The sequence below is a fragment of the Moschus berezovskii genome, chromosome 9, assembly GCF_049115385.1.
Source record: "Moschus berezovskii isolate FMDL1 chromosome 9, NW_MosBer_1.0, whole genome shotgun sequence".
Lineage (NCBI taxonomy): Eukaryota > Metazoa > Chordata > Mammalia > Artiodactyla > Moschidae > Moschus > Moschus berezovskii.
In genome coordinates, this window is record NC_142468.1 from 18,417,922 (window position 1) to 18,439,188 (window position 21,267).

The window sequence follows — 21,267 nt, forward strand, 5'->3', positions numbered from 1 at the left end:
TTTAATCTAAGTTGTTTGGAAACAACCTTTGTATAAATTGAAAATTTTAACTTTTTCCCCATGTAGGCCTTCCTGGTAGTGGTTAACAACCTACCACCAAAGAGGGAGACATAAGACGCGGGTTCGATCTCTGGGTCAGGAAGATCCTCAGCAGGAGGACATGGCAACCCAACCAAGTATTCATGCCTGGAGAATCCCATGAACAGAAGGAGCCAGGAAGGTTATGGTCCATAGCGTCACAAAGAGTCAGACATGACTGAAGTGACTTAGCATGCAATTTCTACACAGTAATAAGTATAAGGGTGGGAAAAAACTTAAAATGCAAATCAGGAGTCCTGTTTTTCACCACTGCACTATAAAAAAGGCCCATGTTCTTCAAGGAGCCTCTTTTAACTCTCTATTTTCACTTGTTTTTATGGTTACCTTCATTGATCACATGGACCACACATTGTCCAACTCAATGAAACTAAGCCATGCCGGGTGGGGCCACCCAAGATGGACGGGTCATGGTGGACAGGTCTGACAGAATGTGGTCCACTGGAGAAGGGAATGACAAACCACTCCAGTATTCTTGTCTCGAGAACCCCATGAACAGTATGAAAAAGGCAAAACAATAGGATACTGAATGAGGAACTCCCCAGGTCCGTAGGTGCCTAATACGCTACAGGAGATCAGTGGAGAAATAACTCCAGAAAGAATGAAGGGATGGAGCCAAAGCAAAAACAATACCCAGTTGTGAATGTGACTGGTGATAGAAGCAAGGTCTGATGCTGTAAAGAGCAATATTGCATAGGAACCTGGAATGTTAGGTCCATGAATCAAGGCAAATTGGAAGTGGTCAAACAGGAGATGGCAAGAATGAACGTCGACATTCTAGGAATCAGCGAACTAAAATGGACTGGAATGGGTGAATTTAACTCAGACGACCATTATACCTACTACTGTGGGCAGGAATCCCTTAGAAGAAATGGGGTAGCCATCATGGTCAACAAGAGTCCAAAATGCAGTACTTGGATGCGGTCTCAAAAACGACAGAATGATCTCTGTTCATTTCCAAGGCAAACCATTCAATATCAGGGTAATCCAAGCCTATGCCCCAACTAGTAATGCTGAAAAAGCCGAAGTTGAACGGTTCTATGAAGACCTACAAGACCTTTTAGAACTAACACCCAAAAAAAGATGTCCTTTTCATTATAGAGGACTGGAATACAAAAGTAGCAATTCAAGAAACTCCTGAAGTAACAGGCAAATTTGGCCTTGGAGTATGGAATGAAGCAGGGCAAAGGCTAATAGAGTTCTGCCAAGAGAATGCACTGGTCATAGCAAACACCCTCTTCCAACAACACAAGAGAAGACTCTACACATGGACATCACCAAATGGTCAACACCGAAATCAGATTGATTATATTCTTTGCAGCCAAAGATGGGGAAGCTCTATACAGTCAGCAAAAACAAGACCGGGAGCTGACTGTGGCTCAGATCTGCTGCTGCTGCTGCGTCACTTCAGTCGTGTCCGACTCTGTGTGACCCCATAGACGGAAGCCCACCAGGCTCCCCCATCCCTGGGATTCTCCAGGCAAGAACACTGGAGTGGGTTGCCATTTCCCTCTCCAATGCGTGAAAGTGAAAAGTGAAAGTGAAGTCGCTCAGTCGCATCTGACCCCCAGCGACCCCACGGACTGCAGCCTACCAGGCTCCTCCATCCATGGGATTCTCCAGGCAAGAGCACTGAAGCGGGGTGCCATTGCCTTCTCCAGTGGCTCAGATCATGAACTCCTTATTGCCAAATTCAGACTTAAATTGAAGAAAGTAGGGAAAACCACTAGACCATTCAGATATGACCTAAATCAAGTCCCTTATGATTATACAGTGGAAGTAAGAAATAGATTTAAGGAACTAGATCTGATAGAGTGCCTGATGAACTCTGGACGGAGGTTCGTGACAATGTACAGGAGACAGGGACTAAGACCATCCCCATGGAAAAGAAATGCAAAAAAGCACAATGGCTGTCTGAAGATGCCTTACAAATAGCTGTGAAAAGAAGAGAAATGAAAAGCAAAGGAGAAAAGGAAAGATATAAGCATCTGAATGCAGAGTTCCAAAGAATACCAAGGAGAGATAAGAAAGCCTTCCTCAGCAGTCAATGCAAAGAAATAGAGGAAAACAACAGAATAAGAAAGACTAGAGATCTCTTCAAGAAAATTAGAGATACTAAGGGAACATTCATGCAAAGATGGGCTTGGTAAAGGACAGAAATGGTATGGACCTAACAGAAGCAGAAGATATTAAGAAGAGGTGGCAAGAATACACAGAAGAATTGTACAAAAAAGAGCTTCACAACCCAGATAATCACGATGGTGTGATCACTCACCTAGAGCCAGACATCTTGGAATGTGAAGTCAACTGGGCCTTAGAAAGCATCACTATGAACAAAGCTAGTGGAGGGGATGGAATTCTAGTTGAGCTATTTCAAATCCTAAAAGATGATGCTGTGAAAGTGCTGCACTCAATATGCCAGCAAATCTGGAAAACTAAGCAGTGGCCACAGGAATGGAAAAGGTCAGTTTTCATTCCAATCCCAAAGAAAGGCAATGCTAAAGAATGCTCAAACTACCACACAATTGCAGTCATCTCACACACTAGTAAAGTAATGTTCAAAATTCTCCATGCCAGGCTTCAGCAATACGTGAACCGTGAACTTCCAGATGTTCAAGCGGGTTTTAGAAAAGGCAGAGGAACCACAGATCAAATTGCCAACATCTGCTGGATCATCAAAAAAGAAAGAGAGTTCCACATCTATTTCTGCTTCATTGACTATGCCAAAGCCTTTGACTGTGTGGATCACAATAAACTGTGGAAAATTCTGAAAGAGATGAGAATACCAGACCACCTGACCTGCCTCTTGAGAAACCTATATGCAGGTCAGGAAGCAACAATTAGAACTAGACATGGAACAACAGACTGGTTGCAAATAGGAAAAGGAGTACGTCAAGGCTGTATATTGTCACCTGGCTTATTTAACTTATATGCAGAGTACATCATGAAGAACGCTGGGCTGGAAGAAGCACAAGCTGGAATCAAGATTGCCGGGTGAAATATCAATAACCTCAGATATGCAGATGACACCACCCTTATGGCAGAAAGTGAAGAGGAACTAAAAAGCCTCTTGATGAGAGTGAAAGAGGAGAGTGAAAAAGTTGGCTTAAAATTCAACATTCAGAAAACTAAGATCATGGCATCTGGTCCCATCACTTCATGAGAAATAGATGGGGAAACAGTGGAAACAGTGTCAGACTTTATTATTTGGGGTTCCAAAATCACTGCACATGGTGATTGCAGCCATGAAATTAAAAGACGCTTACTCCTTGGAAGGAAAGTTATGACCAACCTAGATAGATTAAAAAGCAGAGACATTACTTTGCCAACAAAGGTCCGTCTAGTCAAGGCTATGGTTTTTCCAGTGGTCATGTATGGATGTGAGAGTTGGACTATAAAGAAAGCTGAGCGCTGAAGAATTGATGCTTTTGAACTGTGGTGTTGGAGAAGACTCTTGAGAGTCCCTTGGACTGCAAGGAATCCAGCCAGTTCATCCTAAAGGAGATCAGTCCTGGGTGTTCATTGGAAGGACTTATGCTGAAGCTGAAAGCCCAGTACTTTGGCCACCTCATGTGAAGAGTTGATTCATTGGAAAAGACCCTGATGCTGAGAGGGATTGGGGGCAGGAGGAGAAGGGGACGGCAGAGGAGGAGATGGCTGGATGGCATCACTGACTTGATGAACATGAGTTTGGGTAAACTCCAGGAGTTGGTGATGGACAGGGAGGCCTGGCGTGCTGCAATTCATGGGGTTGCAAAGAGTCAGATACGACCGAGAGAATGAACTGAACTCATTGTATTAAATATTATGCATGTTTCTCTATTTCTTAATTTTTGCATTTTGTAGTTATTTACTGACTCATGAACATTCAGCTTACTCTTTCTTCTTCCTCCAGGTATTTGATATATGTATTATTATTTGTTGTTATTCTGTTGGTTAATTTTGTAATTTTAAATAACATATATGTGTTTATTTCTCACCCCATCAAATTTCAACTAAATCTATGATTTTGAAAGATAGAGATATCATCAATCCTGTGTTTTCCAATGTGTTTAAATTCCACTTTTACTCTCTCTGGTAGACCTCTTATTAATTTCTATTTTTCTCCAACTGTATTTTAAAAATATAGTCTGCATCATTTCTACCGTGAATGAAAATTATTGCCTGCCATATAAGTAAACAAAGGATGTTCCAGGCATCAGGCTAGTACAGCCACCCCTGGCAGTGACACTGAAGGGACTCAGAATGGAGACAGACAGGCTTCCCCTGAGGTGCATCCTGGGGAGACTCAGAATGGGAAAAAAAACAGGATACTGGCCCTTAGTAGCTAAGGTATATACCAAAGGAATTATTTCAATATGCCCAGACTCATGTATCTTCCTAAACATAAAAGAGTACTTAATTTATTAACTTGAGATACATAGTTTTCTTTAAGTAGTCTTTTGATGTTCCCAACTGCCTGGTCATTGTTGCAAAAACCCTACATAACTGGAAAGAAAGAAAGTGAAAATGTTAGTCGATCAGTTGTGTCCAACTCTTTGTGACCCCCATGGACTGCAGCCTGCCAGGCTCCACTGTCCATGGAATCCTCCAGGCAAGAATACTAGAATGGTTTGCCATTCCCTTCTCCAGGGGATCTTCCCAACCCAGGAATTGAACCCAGGTCCCCTTCATTGCAGGTAGATTCTTTACCAACTGAGCTACTATGGAAACCCTATATAACCTGGCTCCTCCCTTACCTCTTTGGAACAGTCTCAGAGTTGAGAGGTTGTGTCCCATGCCCAAGTCCTCAGTTTTGTCCACCAAATGAAACATAATTCTCAACATTCAGGTTTGGATTTTTCAGTCAACACTACTCTTGGTACTTTATTACTTCTTACTGTTCTGAACATTGTCAACTTGTATAAATATTTAAGAGTATTTGAAAAGAAGATGGAAACAGTGGCAGATTTGTTTTTTTTTTGGGGGGGGGGCTCCAAAATCACTGCAGATGGTGACTGCAGCCATTGCAGCCATGAAATTAAAAGACGCTTACTCCTTGGAAGGAAATTTATGACCAACCTTGATAATATATTAAAAAGCAGAGACATTACTTTGCCAACAAAGGTCCGTCTAGTCAAGGCTATGGTTTTTCCCATGGTCATGTATGGATGTGAGAGTTGGACTATGAAGAAAGCTGATCGCCGAAGAATTGATGCTTTTGAACTGTGGTGTTGGCGAAGACTTTTGAGAGTCCCTTGTACCTCAAGGAGATCCAACCAGTCCATTCTAAGGGAGATCGGTCCTGGGTGTTCATTGGAAGGACTGATGCTAAAGCTGAAACTGCAATACTTTGGCCACCTCATGCGACGAGTTGACTCACTGGAAAAGACTCTGATGCTGGGAAAGGTTGGGGGCGGGAGGAGAAGGGGACGACCAAGAATGAGATGGCTGGATGGCATCACCGACTCTGTGGACATGAGTTTGAGTGTACTCCGGGAGTTGGTGATGGACAGGGAGGCCTGGCGTGCTGTGATTCATGGGGTCGTGGAGAGTCGGACACGACTGAGCGACTGAACTGACTGACTGACTGAACTGACTCCTTGGAAGGAAAGGTATGACCAACCTAGACAGCATATTAAAAAGCAGAGACATTTCTTTGCCAATAAAGGTCCATCTAGTCAAGGCTATGGTTTTTCCAGTAGTCATGTATGGATGTGAGAGTTGGACCATAAAGAAAGCTGATCGCCAAAGAATTGATGCTTTTGAACTGTGGTGTTGGAGAACACTCTGGAGAGTCCCTTGGACTGCAAGAAGATCCAACCAGTCCATCCTAAAGGAGTGTTCATTGGAAGGACTGATGTTGAAGCTGAAATTCTAATACTTTGGCCACCCGATGCGAAGAGCTAACTCATTTGAAAAGACCCTGATGCTGGGAAAGATTGAGGGCAGGAGGAGAAGGGGATGATAGAGGATGAGATGGTTGGATGGCATCTCTGACTCGATGGACATGAGTTTGAGTAAACTCTGGGAGTTGGCAATGGACAGAGAGGCCTGGCATACTGTAGACCATGGGGTTGCAAAGAGTCAGACATGACTGAAGGACTGAACTGAACTGAACTGAAAAGAAGATGTACTATCTGTCTATTGAAAACAAAGCTTCCTACTCTCTTTCTATGACTATCTAATCAAGTTAATTATTTATATAGTTCATATCTTTGATATCTTCACTTATTGTTTATCTTACTTCTGTCAATTTCTGAATAGTTTAAATACATACATCATTGTAGGAAATCTGTAAGTTATTTCTTCAGTTCAGTTCAGTTCAGTCACTCAGTTATGTTCCACTGTTTGCAACGCCATGGACTGCAGCACACTAGGCCTCCCTGTCCGTTGCCAATTCCTGCAGCTTGCCCAAACTCATGTCCATTGAGTTAGTGATGCCATCCAACCATCTCATCCTCTTTTGTCCCCTTCTCCTCCTGAGAGGGTAACAGGCAGGAAGACCAGAGGTCTCCAAATGGAAGAAATAGGCTGCAAGTGTCAGACATTTTTTTCTCTCTCTTAAGCAGCAGGAGGAAAAAAACTAGTGTTGTATTTCCCCCCTTTCTCTATACAAATTTAAAAAGAGGTTTCTCTTAAAATTCTGTGTTGCCATAATAACACCTGGTTCCACCTGAACTTAACTTTTCTCAAACCTTGATGTAACCAATGCATTTTTCTCATGGAAATGTTTGTCTTGAGCTCTGTTAATGTACTCTGCATTTACTCTAGACTCTATCTTCAAGTCAGTTCCACCTAAAGGCTCAGATTTAGGCTCAGAACTGACTTGACAATCCAGTATGTTATACTCATACATTGTTCTCCTATTCTATGTTAATGAAACTATATATTTGTATGGTAATCTGCCTTTCTTCAAGATTCATGTCAATCATTTTATGGCCTGGGATGACTCACCTGGTGCCATTCTCTGAGTTTTGATTTCTTTAATTAGCCGACTGCTAGTAGTTATATGACATCCAGCTAAAGACTAGCAGGGGGGTACTCTTTCTGCCCCCTTCTGATGTCTACGTCAGAAGCTTTCTCTATCTGTTTTATATTTTAATAAAACTTTATTACACAAAAGCTCTGAGCGATCAAGCCTCATCTCTGGTCCTGGATTGAATTTTTCTCCTCCGGAGGCCAAGAATCCCAGTGTCTTTTGTGGTTCAGCAACAACCTTTCATTCCTGCCTTCAATCTTTCCCAGCATCAGGGTCTTTTCAAATGAGTCAGCTCTTCATATCAGGTGGCCAAAGTATTGAAGTTTCAGCTTCAGCATCAGTCCTTACAATGAATAGTCAGGACTGGTTTCCTTTAGGATGGACTGGTTGGATCTCCTTGCAGTCCAAGGGACTCTCAAGAGTCTTCTCCAGGACCACAGTTCAAAAGCATCAATTCTTCAGTACTCAGCTTTCTTTTTGGTTCAACACTCACATCCATACATGACTACTGGATAAACCATAGCTTTGACTAGATGGACCTTTGTTGTCAAAGTAATGTCTCTGCTTTTTAATATGCTGTCTAGGTTTGTCATAGCTTTTCTTCCAAGGAGCAAGCATCTTTTAATTTCATGGCTGCAGTCACCATCTGCAGTGATTTTGGGGCCCAAGAAAATAAAGTCTCTCACTTTTTCCATTGTTTCCCCACTATTTGCTATGAAATGATGGGACCAGATGCCATGATCTTTGTTTTCTGAATGTTGAGCTCTAAGCCAACTTTTTCACTCTCCTCTTTCACTTTCATCAAGAGGCTCTTCAGTTCTTCTTCACTTTCTGCCATAAGGGTGGTGTCATCTGCATATCTGAGGTTATTGATCTTTCTCCTGGCAATCTTGATTCCAGCTTGTGCTTCTTCCAGCCCAGCGTTTCACATGATGTACTCTGCATAGAAGTTAATAAGCAGGGTAACAGTATACAGCCTTGACGTACTCCTTTCCCAATTTGCAACCAGTCTGTTCTTCCATGTCTAATTCTAACTGTTCCTTCTTGACTTGCATACAGGTTTCTCAGGAGGCAGGTCACGTGGTCTGATATTCCTATATCTTTAAGAATTTTCAACAGTTTGTTGTGATCCACACAAAGGCTTTAGCATAGTCAATGAAGCAGAAGTAGATGTTTTTCTGGAATTCTACTTGCTTTATCTATGATCCAGTGTATGTTGGCAATTTGATCTCTGGTTCCTCTGCCTTTTCTAAATTCAGCTTGAACATCTGGAATTTCTTGGTTCACGTACTGTTGAAGCCTGGCTTGGAGAATTTTGAGCATTACTTTGCCACCATGTGAGATGACTGCAATTGTGCAGTAGTTTGAGCATTCTTTGGCATTGCCTTTCTTTGGGATTGGAATGAAAACCTTTTCCAGTCCTGTGGCCACTGCTGAGTTTTCCAAAGTGCACTATATGCTGTTGCTGCTAAATCACTTCCGTCGTGTCCAACTCTGTGCAACCCCATAGATGGCCTCCCACCAGGTTCCCCCATCCCTGGGATTCTCCAGGCAAGAACACTGGAGTGGGTTGCCATTTCCTTTTCCAATGCATGAAAGTGAAAAGTGAAAGTGAAGTCTCTCAGTCATGTCCGACTCTTAGCAACCTCATGGACTGCAGCCTACCAGGCTCCTCTGTCCACGGGATTTTCCAGGCAAGAGTACTGGAGTGGGGTGTCATTGCCTTCTCCAGCACTATTTGCTAGTAAACGGATTATATGAACTCCTTTTCTACTGAATAACTGTCTCTATTTTCCAAGTTTCCTATGAAATTTTATTACTTCTGATTCAGAAAAAATGAAGAAATCCTATCAGTTAAGACACATATCAAAAGCCATCTCTGAATTCTTTTCTAATTTTCTACTCAATAGTAGGTAGTTTCACTGGTCCCCTACATAAGGCATGTCTGTAGCATCTCTATTCCTCCTTTTCTTACCTCCTCCATTGCAAAATAATTTGAAAAGGAAACCATCTTTGTGTCATTTGAAATACATGGTCTACAGATTTGACTTGGTCATTCATTAGCTGCCAAGTCTCTGATGCTTTTGCTTTTTATCACTCATGTCAGCCCCAGAATTTCTAGAGAAGCTGGATTCTCCAGCTTGGTTAACTGGAGATTTCTTCAACTGTCATGGAACACGCTTTTTACAGAAAGTGGTGGAAAGAGAGATATAAAGACAGGAAAGAGGAAAGGGGAGGGCAAATCACACACACATTGTTAACAAACAAGGGAAGGGGTGTAGGCATTTTGAGTTGCCTGTCAGCTCCTGCAAATCTATACCACTAGGTTAAAGCCACAGTTTAAACATGGTTCCAGATCTACACTTTCAACATTAGTGTCCTGAAACCACCCCTACCCTCACACTGCAAGTCCAGGAAATCCACTGAAAACTTAGGTAGAAGAAAGAAGAACCACTTCCTTTCCCTGTGGCTGGGGTTGTTACCCTGCAGAAAGCATGGAGGAGCTTAACAAAGAGAGAAGAAACTGGATATGGGGAGACTGAGCCCCAGCTGTACAGGTACCATGCAAAATTTTTCTGAGTCTTGGTTTCTTCATCTGTAAAATGGAGATGACACCTGCCTCACAGTGGGACAGAAGAAAAACTACTACAAAGTAGTAATCTAGCTAGTAATTTACAGCTAAAATGTTCACTTTCATTCTTAAAGAAGACACTCAGTCTAATAATATTTTTGATATTTTATATAATTTTATACATATGTAGCAAAATCACTTATTAACAAATTATTATACAAATTCAAGTATAACTGATTCAAGAAACTACCAAGCAGCAATTGTACACCAGGTATTATTCTTCCTTTCAGAACTAAAGCCTTATCAGTAATGTGTTGTTAGGTGTTAAAGGGTATGCTTTCTCCACCTGCTGTGGTGTCTGTAGAATCATTCTCTTCCCAAACAACTGAAAAAGTATGGAATTTATAAAAATCTTGAAAAATTCTCGATGAGTTCACTTTAGTATTAAAGGGGGAAAATGTAATTATAGAAAAGAAAAAACTACACATATACATTAACTGTGGCAGCTGTTCCTAGCTGCTCTGTCCTTCCCGTGATCACAGCTTGGCTGGAATGGTCCCCTTTTTCCCACCCAGGTGTTTATGGAAGAAAGTCTGGAGCTGCTGCCAAGCATCTACCTGGGCCCTGGCATGAGCCCTGGGCTCCCCTCCCCAGATGACAGGAGAGCCCACTATGGTGTGCAGGGAAGCCGGGCACAGAGGGAAGTAAGGAGGCTCAATGTAGTGCCCCGTCCCTGGGTAACAGATAACCTGGGGTTTTGTCTTCCCATGGGCCTGCAAGCGTTTAGAAGCCTCATTAGCATAGAATTCACTCTTCCAGTTGTGGTCATCCTGACCCACAAGAAACAGGAAGGGGCACTCAGCCCTTTCCACAGGAATGAAGCTCTTCTGGTCAGGTCCTTCCAAAGGGCTGTTCAGGAGTTCCACAATGTCTGCAAAACCATCTTTGGTCATCTTGATTCGAGTGCGGTTGAAACCCACAGGCGGCAGAATCTCACCTTTGTAGTGTAAGTTTCCACCGACACGGGCCACAGAGCCATTGATTATGACGGCCGCAGTGATGCCCTTCAGGAAGGAAGCCATGGAGAGGCAGAGCTCGCCTCCTTTTGAAATCCCAAGCAGCCCAACTCCTGGACCCTTCACCTGAGAAAAGGTCAAAGGAAAAAGGAGAATGAGTCCATGAACAGTGCAGTGTGGCCAGTAGTGCCTGGACTTGAGAGTCGGGGGAACTGAGCCTGCATCTGGGCTCTCCCAGTTATCAAGGTCTGCAGCCATAGGATACTGGCCTATCCTTCCTCTGTACTTGCTTTCCACAATTTCTTCATCACCAATCCTGGTGTCTTCAACAACCAAGTGGATGACAACTGAATACTCTGGCCTCGCAGCGCCTTGACCTCCAAACCTCCAGTGATCTTTTTCTCTCTCCCACCGAAGATACACACTTCCATTGTCACGACCTAAACTGAATCATCAGTAAGTATATCATCTCCAAGATCTCAGCTTCAAGCATTCAACTCTCTAATCACCCTCCTATTTGCCTCCAGTTTAGCCGTTCTAGGAGTGCCCACTGCTATCTCTTTGAGACTCTGACCACCATTTCTTTAGCATCAGTGCCTCTCTCATGTTCTCTCTTCCCACCTCATCCAGCTTAGATTTCAAGCTTCATCATTATTTTTACTCTCCTGCAAACACTGTTAACTACTTTAATTGGTCATACTTGCCTGAAAAAGTTCTAACCTCAGTTAAATGCACTTATAATTCACACCCTCGGGGCCTGCATTTGTGCAAATGAACCCTGCTACAGAAAAAAACACCGCTTGTGTTGACATAACTTATGTTCATGTCATGACCACAAATTTCAAAGAAACATCCATGCTGCCCCTTAGTCCTGCCACGCATCACTGATGCTTGCTTTCCACTTCTCTTAAAGACTGTTTCACCTGGTCTCCTGCCTTTGTAAGCCCCTTTAACCCTTATTCCCCATCACTTTCATCCCGTCCTACTTTACGGAGAAAATAGAAGCTCTCGGGTAGGAACTTGTCCTCATTTCCCCTTCCAAGTGTGCTTAGTTCCACATGAAGCAAGCTCCCTGCTTCCCTCCTGTTTCCTAAGTAGCTCCGTTCTCCAAGGCCATCCCTCTGCTTGTCCTTGGGATCTCATCCACTCTCATCCTCAGTGACTGCTCCTGCAATGACTTTCTCTCTCTTTCCTTTGTAACTTTCTTCCCTACTGGATCATCCCCATCGGTGTACCTCTTACATTTTAAATCTAGGTAAATTTTAGCTCTAGTACTGCTTGCATTTTAACAGTCCCTTGACCTCAAATCCACTCTGACCTAGTTTCTACTCCCTTCACAGCAAAACTTGTGGGAATCTTTGTAGTTATTTTATTTCTTCATTCACCACTCAGTCCCCTCCATGGTAATTTGCCCTGTTCCATAAGCACAGCTCTTGTCAGTCACCAAACACTTCTGTTATAAACGGCCTTTTGATTGGCCTTTGAACAGCAGTCCTTTTTTTTTGTCATGGTTTCTACAAGAGCACCCTTAACTGATTTCAACCATTCATTTCTCATAAAGACACTGGAAATGGGATATTATTGTCATCTCAGTTTTTGAGAGGAAGAAACAGGGCCCAAGGTCATGAGGCTAGTTAAGTGGCAAAATGAAATCTCAAATTTAACTTTTCTCTAACAAACATATTGTGCTGGTTCCACTACACCCCGCCACCTTTTCTAAGAGTTCCAGTGGCTCTGTTCACCTTGAACACCGACTGAATTATAAAATAAGCAAGGTTCATCTTCTATTCCTCTGATATCCTGAACCTCTATGTCCTACTAGCCAGGTTCTTTGCCACCAGGTACTTCCTTAAAACTGAATGCTCTCAGATGGGCACATTAAGGAGAGGTTTGTTAAACACAAACATTTAAACTGGAGACAGTGATTTCCTTCCCCTTTTCCTCAACTTCCTGGGTCAAACCCAGGGTTCTCAATGTGTTTGGGCTTGTAATGAAATACTACAAAATACTGGAATATAAAATTCCATAATTTCAACCAGGACAACTTTATCAGCAGGAAATCTAGCAGTAATATCTAATTGCATGGAAACTCTCTGGGAAAAGTGACTATGAAAGGTAGTGTGGGTTGGGGGCAGGGAGTGGCTGTCAAGAATTTGGTCAAATTCTGTGAAAGACAAGAGCCTTTCAGAGAAGGAGAACTAATATGTAGAACATAAAACTAGAGAAGTTCCAACCTGAGGGTGATTAAGCAGGTAGTTCACAGCTTCTTCAAAGTACTCCAGGTGGAGGTTCTCTAGGCCCTTGGGGAGGTCTTCATAGTTATAATAAGCCAGTGCCATCACAGCAAAACCCTTCCCAGCCAGCAGACTAGCTCGATATTCCAGAAGGCCACCACCAGCTCCCAAAATGTCCACAATCCCAGGAAAGGGCCCGGGTCCTTGAAAAGAAACAAAACACAAAACTAAACAATACTTGAAACTCTTTTCAGTGGCGGCAAAAGCTATTTTTGCCTCTTTGGAGATGTCAGAGTTTTCTGTTGATAATCAGAAATGCTAAACAACTCAGGTCTTCAAAGGTCCAGACTGTGGCACAGGCTAAACCCACATTCACCGCTATACCCAGTGCCTCAAAGTCACAGAGTTTTACAAAGAGCATGTACCATTTTTGTGAGTAAAAGTCAGTTACAGGACCTCCCCGGTGGTATAGTGGATAAGAATCTGCCTGCCAATGCCAATGCAGGGGACGCTGGTTCCATCCCTGGTCCGGGAAGATCTCACAGGCCACAGAGCAGCTAAGCCCCTGTGCCACATCTACTAAGCCCGCCCCCTAGGGCCCAAGTGCTGCAACTACTCAAGTCTTCATACCCTAAAGCCTGCATGCCATTGCAACTACTAAGCCCGAGTACTACAACTACTGAAGCCCAAGCACCCGAGAGCGTGTGAGCCACAAGATAAGTGTCCACAAGGAGAAGTCTGAGCACCACAACGAAGTGTAGCCCCCGCTCAACACGACTAGAGAAAGCAACAAAGCAGCAATGAAGACCCAGTACAACCAAAAAAACAAAAACAAAAAGAATTAAAAAATAAGTTATAAATGGGACTACCCTGGTAGTCCAGTAGCAAGGAATCTGCCTTGCATGCAGGGGACAGGGTTCCATCATGGCTTGGGGAACTATGCTCACACATGCTGAGGAAAAAGTAAGCCCCCACACCATGTGCTGCAAGTACTGAGCCCAAGAGCCACAACTACAGAGTCCATGCACCGCAAGGAAAGATCCCTAATGATGCAATGAAGATCCCATGTGCTTCAATTAAGATCCAATGTCAACAGTTCAGTTCAGTTCAGTCGCTCAGTCATGTCCGACTCTTTGCGACCCCATGAATCACAGCACGCCAGGCCTCCCTGTCCATCACCAACTCCCGGAGTTCACTCAAACTCATGTCCATCGAGTTGGTGATGCCATCCATCCATCTCATTCTCTGTCGTCCCCGTCTCCTCCCACCCCCAATCCCTCCCAGCATCCGAGTCTTTTCCAGTGAGTCAACTCGTCGCATGAGGTGGCCAAAGTATTGGAGTTTCAGCTTTAGCATCAGTCCTTCCAATGAACACCCAGGATTGATCTCCTCTAGAATGGACTGGTTGGATCTCCTTGCAGTCTGGTTGGATCTCCTTGCAGTCCAAGGGACTCTCAAGAGTCTTCTCCAGCACCACAGTTCAAAAGCATCAATTCTTCAGCGATCAGCTTTCTTCACAGTCCAACTCTCACATCCATACATGACCACGGGAAAAACCATAGCCTTGACTAGATGGACCTTGGTTGGCAAAGTAATGTCTCTGCTTTTTAATATGCTATCTAGGTTGGTCATAACTTTCCTTCCAAGGAGTAAGCGTCTTTTAATTTCATGGCTGCAATCAACATCTGCAGTGATTTTGGAGCCCAAAAATATAGAGTCTGACACTGCTTCCACTGTTTCCCCATCTATTTCCCATGAAGTGATGGGACCAGATGCCATGATCGTTGTTTTCTGAATGTTGAACTTCAAGCCAACCTTTTCACTCTCCTCTTTCATTTTCATCAAGAGGCTTTTGAGTTCCTCTTCACTTTCTGCCATAAGGGTGGTGTCATCTGCATATCTGAGGTTATTGATATTTCTCCAAGAAATCTTGATTCCAGCTTGTGCTTCTTTCAGCCCAGAGTTCCTCATGATGTACTCTGCATATAAGTTAAATAAGCAGGGTGACAATATACAACCTTGACGTACTCCTTTTCCTATTTGGAATCAGTCTGTTGTTCCATGTCCAGTTCTAACTGTTGCTTCCTGACCTGCATACAGGTTTCTCAAGAAGCAGGTCAGGTGGTCTGGTATTCCTATCTCTTTCAGAATTTTCCACAGTTTATTGAGATCCAATGTAGTGAAATAAATAAATAAATATCTTTAAAAACCAGTTACAGACAATGAAAACAGCAAAACCACTGCCCTCTCCTGCACCCCCTCCCAAACTGACAATGCCAAATGCTAGTGAGGATGTGGAACAACTGGATGCTTTACACACTGCTGGTAGTGTGAAAATTAGTAAAGGGGAATCTCACAATGGATCTGGAGGACAGAAGGAGAGCTCTCAGCAGTACCACTCCACATCAATTTTAGGAAGGATTGCCAATTACAAATCACAACAGAAGAATCATTAACAGGAAAGAATCATCAGTCACGGGTCCTAACAAAAAAAGATGTACATTGCATTCCCTCCAAGAAACTGACTACCCCAAAAACTCGGCCAGTGAGAAACCACCATTACCCTAAACTGTCACTTTTCACCAATGGACTTTTGTTCAAAACAACTCCTCCCACCTTCCTCCTTTTTCTCTATTAAATAACTTCCCTCTTCTTGGCTTGTTGGGTTTGCCTATGGTTTTTGTCACGTCTTGCTTGTCCCAAATGTAATTCTCTGTTATTTCCAAATTAACCCATTTTTCATTAGCCAAGTAACTACCTTTTATATTTAAGGGCAACAGTGGGGATGCACATTGATACAATCACTTTGGGGAAAAACTGAGCAACTTCTTATAAAGTTAAACATACTTTATAAAGTCAAACATAACTTAGGTTATGACCCAGCAATCTCACTCCCAGGTATTTGCCCAAGAAAAATGAAAATTTGTGGTCACACAAAAACTTAGATGCATGTTTGCAGTAACTCCAAAGTCTTGGAACTCAAATATCCTCCAAAAGGCAAATGAAATAACAAACTGGCACATCCATTTAATGGGAAACTTCTAAGACCCAAGAAGGAGGAGCTACCAAAATATGGGGCAAGAAGAAAGAATCTCAAATGTGTTATGCTAGGCCCAAAAAGCTACCTACTGCGTATGATTCTAGTTATTTCACCTTTTCACTATTTACATAAAAAATCTGTACATAATATACAAATTTTAAGGAATAATTATAAGGCAAGTACTTTATATATTTTTTATAATTTTATTTATTTATTTATTGACTAGTCTGGGTCTTTGTTTCTGCTCCAACTTTTCTCTAGTTGCGGCAAGCTCCAACTTTTCTCTACTCTCTGGCTGTGGTAAGAGGGCTGCTCATTTCAGCGCCTTCTCTTGCTGCTGAGCGTGACTCTACGGTGTACCGGCTTCAGTAGTAGCGGCGCCAGGATTCCACAGTTGTAGTTCCCAGTCTCTATCCGTTCCGTTCAGTCGCTCAGTCATGTCCGACTCTATGCGACCCCGTGGACTGTAGCCTACCAGGCTTCTCTGTCCATGGGATTCTCCAGGCAAGAATACTGGAGTGGGTTACCGTTTCCTTCTCCAGGGGATCTTCCCGACCCAGGGATTGAACCCGGGTCTCCCGCATTGGAGGCAGACGCTTTAACCTCTGAGCCACCAGGGAAGCCCCCAGTCTCTATAGCACAGGCTTAATAGTTGCGGTGCACAGGCTTAGTTGCTCTGCAGCATGTGGGATCTTCCCAAACTAGGGGTCAAACCCATGTCTCCTGCATTGCCAGGCAGATTCTTGAGACTTAAACTTTTCTTTCTAAAGTTTTTCAGTTTTACAACTTTGCTTCTAACTTCCACAGTATATTAAGATTTAAGAAAGAGTAGATGAATAGCAGTGTTTCTTTTTTAGCAGTGTATGCGAGTTCCTTTTCTTCCACATACTAGTCAAACACTGGTAATGTTAGACTTCTAAAATTTGAGAATGCTTAATCGGACACGACTGAGCGACTGGACTGAACTGAACTGAATGTAGTGTGTAGCCTTATTTTTCATTTCCTTGATTCCTAATGAGGATAAGTTGTTTTTTTTTTTTTTTTTAACTTTTTCATTGGCCGGCTGCTTTTTATGAAATGGTAAAATTAACTGATAGTTCAGAAGATCTCCGGTGGATAGTAGGAGACCCTCCTTCATGCTGTTCGGTTGTTAAGCCATGTCTGGCTCTTTGGGACCCCATGGACTGTAGCCCACCAGGCTCCTCTGTCCATGGGGATTCTCCAGGCAAGACGACTGGAATGAATTGCCATGCCCTCCTCCAGGGGATCTTCCCAACCCAGGGATCAAACCCGCATCTCTCAGTCTCCTGAATTGGCAGGCAGGTTCTTTACCACTAGCGTCACCTGGGAAACCCACCATCTCCCAGTTTGCTCAACTTCATATCCATTGAGTGGGTGACACTATCTAACCATCCCGTCCTCTGCTGCCTCCTTCTTTTGCCTTCAATCCTTCCCAGCTGGTCTTTTCCAATGAGTTGGTTCTTTGAATCCTTCACGTTAATTTTCTTAAATCTTAATATACCATGGAAGTTAGAAGCAAAGTTCCAAAACTGAGAAATTTTAGAAAGAAAATGTTAAAAAAAACTACCTATAGTTGTTGTTGTTTTCTCCCATTACAACTGTATTCCCTTCCCTTGAGATGTCTTTGCCCTGACCTCTGTTTTGGAGAGAATCACCTCTCCAGCCAGCCTTACGGTCCAGTCCTGTCTCGGGTCCATTCCTGTTTCAGGCCCCACGGACCTTCCGAATGTTATGAGCTACCTACTTATTATCTTCCTGTCTCACATAGACAGATAAGCAAGGAAGCTGGCGGCTCACCTGGCGGCAGGAAGAGCGTGGCGCGCACCCGGCCCGCGCGCACCGGCTCGCGCCGCACTCCGGGCGCCAGGAAGTCGCGCTCGTGCACCGCCCGGGCCAGGAGCCCTCCGACCCGAGGTTCGTGGCCGTCGAGCACCTCCAGCTCCACGGCGAAGGGCGTCTGCACATCCCGCTTCACCAGGCGCAGCAAGGGCTTCTCGGGCTCCAGCGCCCAGAAGAGACCCATGGGCTCGAGCCCCGCGAAGCTGCCGCCCAGCGCGGGCGCGCGCTCCAGGTCCAGCAGGCCGGCGGCGTCGGCGCAGTAGCGCGCGTGGGCCCTGAAGAGCGCGCCCTTCTCGTCGCGCAGGGACGCGCGCAGCGTGACCGGCTGCCCCGGCGCCAGGCCGCGCACGGCGATGCGCACGGGCTCGTCCCAGCGGCAGCGGCCCGCGGGCTCCAGCGTCAAGGTCGTCACCAACCTGACAGTGGTAGAAGAGACTGGGTTACCAGTCCTCAGCTTTAGAGGTCCTGCCAACTGCACCCAGGGCGTCGGGCCCCATCGGCAGAATCCAAAGTGCCTCAGGAGAGCCTGAGAGGAGGCCACCATTTTGCGCCTTCTTCAAATCTGCGATGAACTGAAGACTGCTGTGAAGAAAGTTAGAAACCGGTTAGAAATTCTCTAGCGGAAGCCCGCTTATTGGTTGACTAAGCGCCCAATGCGGCGGAGCAGCTGCTGTGTCGTTTGGAGGGCCTCGGAGTCGTGCCAATCAGTGGCCTGCATTTGAAAGCAAGAGCGAAAACAGACTCACAGGAACTTTATGCTGCGAAAGAATTCCCTAATTCTGCGTCTCAGGAACTCTTTGGCTCGGGCTGCGTGGGTTATATGAGTGTTGCCCTTGCAGGCTCCTGGCACTTAACTGTGGAGTCTGCCAAGCTAATAGCCAGAGGAATAGCATTGAGCTTTATCACTTTGTTGCATAATTCACACCAGCTAATTATCTGAAGCTGAATGGCAATACTTTGGTCACCTGATGCGGAGAGCTGACTCATTAGGAAAGACCCTGATGCTGGGAAAGATTGAGGGAAGGAGAAGGGGACGACAGAGGATGAGGTAGTTGGATGGCATCTCCGACTCGATGGACATAAGTTTGAGTAAGCTCCGGGAGTTGGTGATGGACAGGGAAGCCTGACATGCTGCAGTCCATGGGGTTGCAAAGAGTCAGACATGACTGAGCGACTGAACAACAAATCTTAGGTCTTTTCTTTTAGAATGTGCACTGTGGTGTTTTGCGTGTATGTTATTTGTATATATACTTATTTTTCCACACCATTCCACAACTAACGGGCCTGGCATCTTACTAGCTGTGTGATCTTACTTTCATTCCTTCAGTTCAGTTCAGTCACTCAGACATGTCTGACTCTTTGCGACCCCATGGACTGCAGCAGGCCAGGCCTCCCTGTCCATCACCAACTCCCAGAGCTTGCTCAAACTCATGTCCATTGAGTCGGTGATGCCATCCAATCATCTCATCCTTGGTCATCCCCTTCTCCTCCTGCCCTCAATCTTTCCCAGCATAAGGGTCTTTTCCAATGAGTTATGAGTGTAAAAATAGCCCAATGAGATGATAGTTATTATTTTGTTTTCTGGAGTCCCATGTTGCTCCTTTTAGGCAAACGTTACCTCCCTCTCACCCTGGACTTCTCACCTTTTCCCACTTTTTCTTAAGCTTTCGATTCCATCCAGTGGTGAATTTTTTAGGAAATTTAACTCCAGACCCCTTCTAAGGTCTCGTACTTGATTTTACATTCATGAATGTACATGCTTTCTGTTAGAGAAACTTGGAAATTGTATAAGCTTCAAGGCCACAAAACCTGTGTTTGCCTCTGTTCCTAATTAAAGCCACCTCCATGAACTTCCCAGATGAGACTTTTTGCCTAGTTTCAAATATTCACAACTGCCTTTAGCTCTAATTACTTTTGTAACAGTTCTGTAGGATACTTCACAGTATATTTTGTGCACAAGGGTCTCAGAAACAAGAAACGTATGAGCAAATTAAGTCCCCAGAGAAGTGAACTGATTTACTAAAGGTCACACAGCTAGAAAGTGGAAATTCTGAGATTTATACCTTTGCAATCCAATTCCATCTGAACCATCATTCTTTGCTTCTCACATGATGATGATCTAGTTGAGAAGATGTGAGAAACAGAGACTCATATACTGTTGCTGGATGCATATACTGACATGATCTTTTCAGAGCAACCTAATTAAAAATATTTAAAGGATACATTCTCTTTGATTCACAATTCCACCTCTCGACATTTCACACATTTATAAATCTGTGTATTATTTGGCTATAACAATACTTACCATATCATTGTTTTAATAGAGGAAAAAGAAAATAATATAAATTTGGTTTAGTCAATTTAATTGTGATGCAGTCATATAACAGAAGAGTTGTAGCCATTAAAAATAATATAGCAGAATATGAGGAGAAATTTTTCTTGACATTGAAAGCAGGTAGAGAACACTTTGTAGACATTAAAATATATATATTAAAACATTTTTTAAAAAAAAGACTAGTAGAAAACTACCCTAAACTGTTGTCTTAGGCTTTGGGGTATTATGGGTAGTTTTTTTTTAATACTTATTTATTTGGCTGAGTTGGGTTTTAGTTGCAGCACGTGGGATCTAGTTTCCTGACAAGGGATTGAACTCAGGCACCCTGCATTGGGAGAGGAGAGTCTTATCACTGGACCACCAGAGAAGTCCTATATGGGTAGTTTTAATTTTCTTCTTTGTGCAGAATTTCACACATATGCATGGCTTTTATAATTAAACAAGTTTTTTTTCACTGTGGTAATATACAAAGATAAAATTTACCATTTTAAAACGTATAGTTACCTGAGTATATTCACATTGTTTTACAGCCTTTAACACTATCTCCTTTTTCATCACCTAAACTGAAATTCTATACCTATTAACTCATCATTCCTCCTTCTCCACCACAGTCCCTGGAAATCACTATTCCACTTTCTGTAGCTATTAGATAGCTTTCTGTAGCTATTAGATAGCTTTCTGTAGCTACCAACACCTTTTGGCTGTTGTGAATATACTATGAACATGGTGTGCAAATGTCTATATGAGCTTCTGCTTTCAACTCTTTGCTTTCTGTAGCTATTAGATAAATACCTCTTAGATAAGTGGAATCATAAAGTATTTGTCCTTTTGTGTCTGGCTTATTTCACTTTACATGATGTCTTCCAGGTTCGTCCATATATGTAGCATATTTCTGTATTTTATTCCTTTTTAAGGATGAATAATATTCTATTATATATGTATACCACATTTTGTTTATCCATCCATCCACTGATGGACATTTGGGTTGCTTCCACCTTTTGGCTGTTGTGAATATACTACGAACGTGGGTGTGCAAACGTCTGTATGAGCTTCTGCTTTCAATTCTTTGGGTATATACTCAGAGGCGGAATTGCTGGATCACATGGTCATTTTAATTTTTTGAGAAAACTTGACCAGGGTTTTAATACTTAAT

The 21,267-nt window shown here is 43.3% G+C and overlaps 1 protein-coding gene across 1 annotated transcript; it reads right to left on the minus strand.

Moving 5' to 3' along the window:
- Positions 1–9,776: 9,776 nt before the first annotated feature.
- Positions 9,777–18,386, minus strand: LOC129563563 (acyl-coenzyme A thioesterase 1-like). The gene is made up of 3 exons (XM_055437394.2): positions 17,738–18,386; positions 12,880–13,082; positions 9,777–10,771 (listed from the first exon to the last, which is right to left on the minus strand). The coding sequence occupies exons 1-3, from the start codon at positions 18,321–18,323 to the stop codon at positions 10,166–10,168; spliced, it is 1,395 nt and encodes a 464-aa protein (XP_055293369.2). The 5' UTR covers positions 18,324–18,386; the 3' UTR covers positions 9,777–10,165.
- Between the last annotated feature and the right edge of the window lie 2,881 nt (positions 18,387–21,267).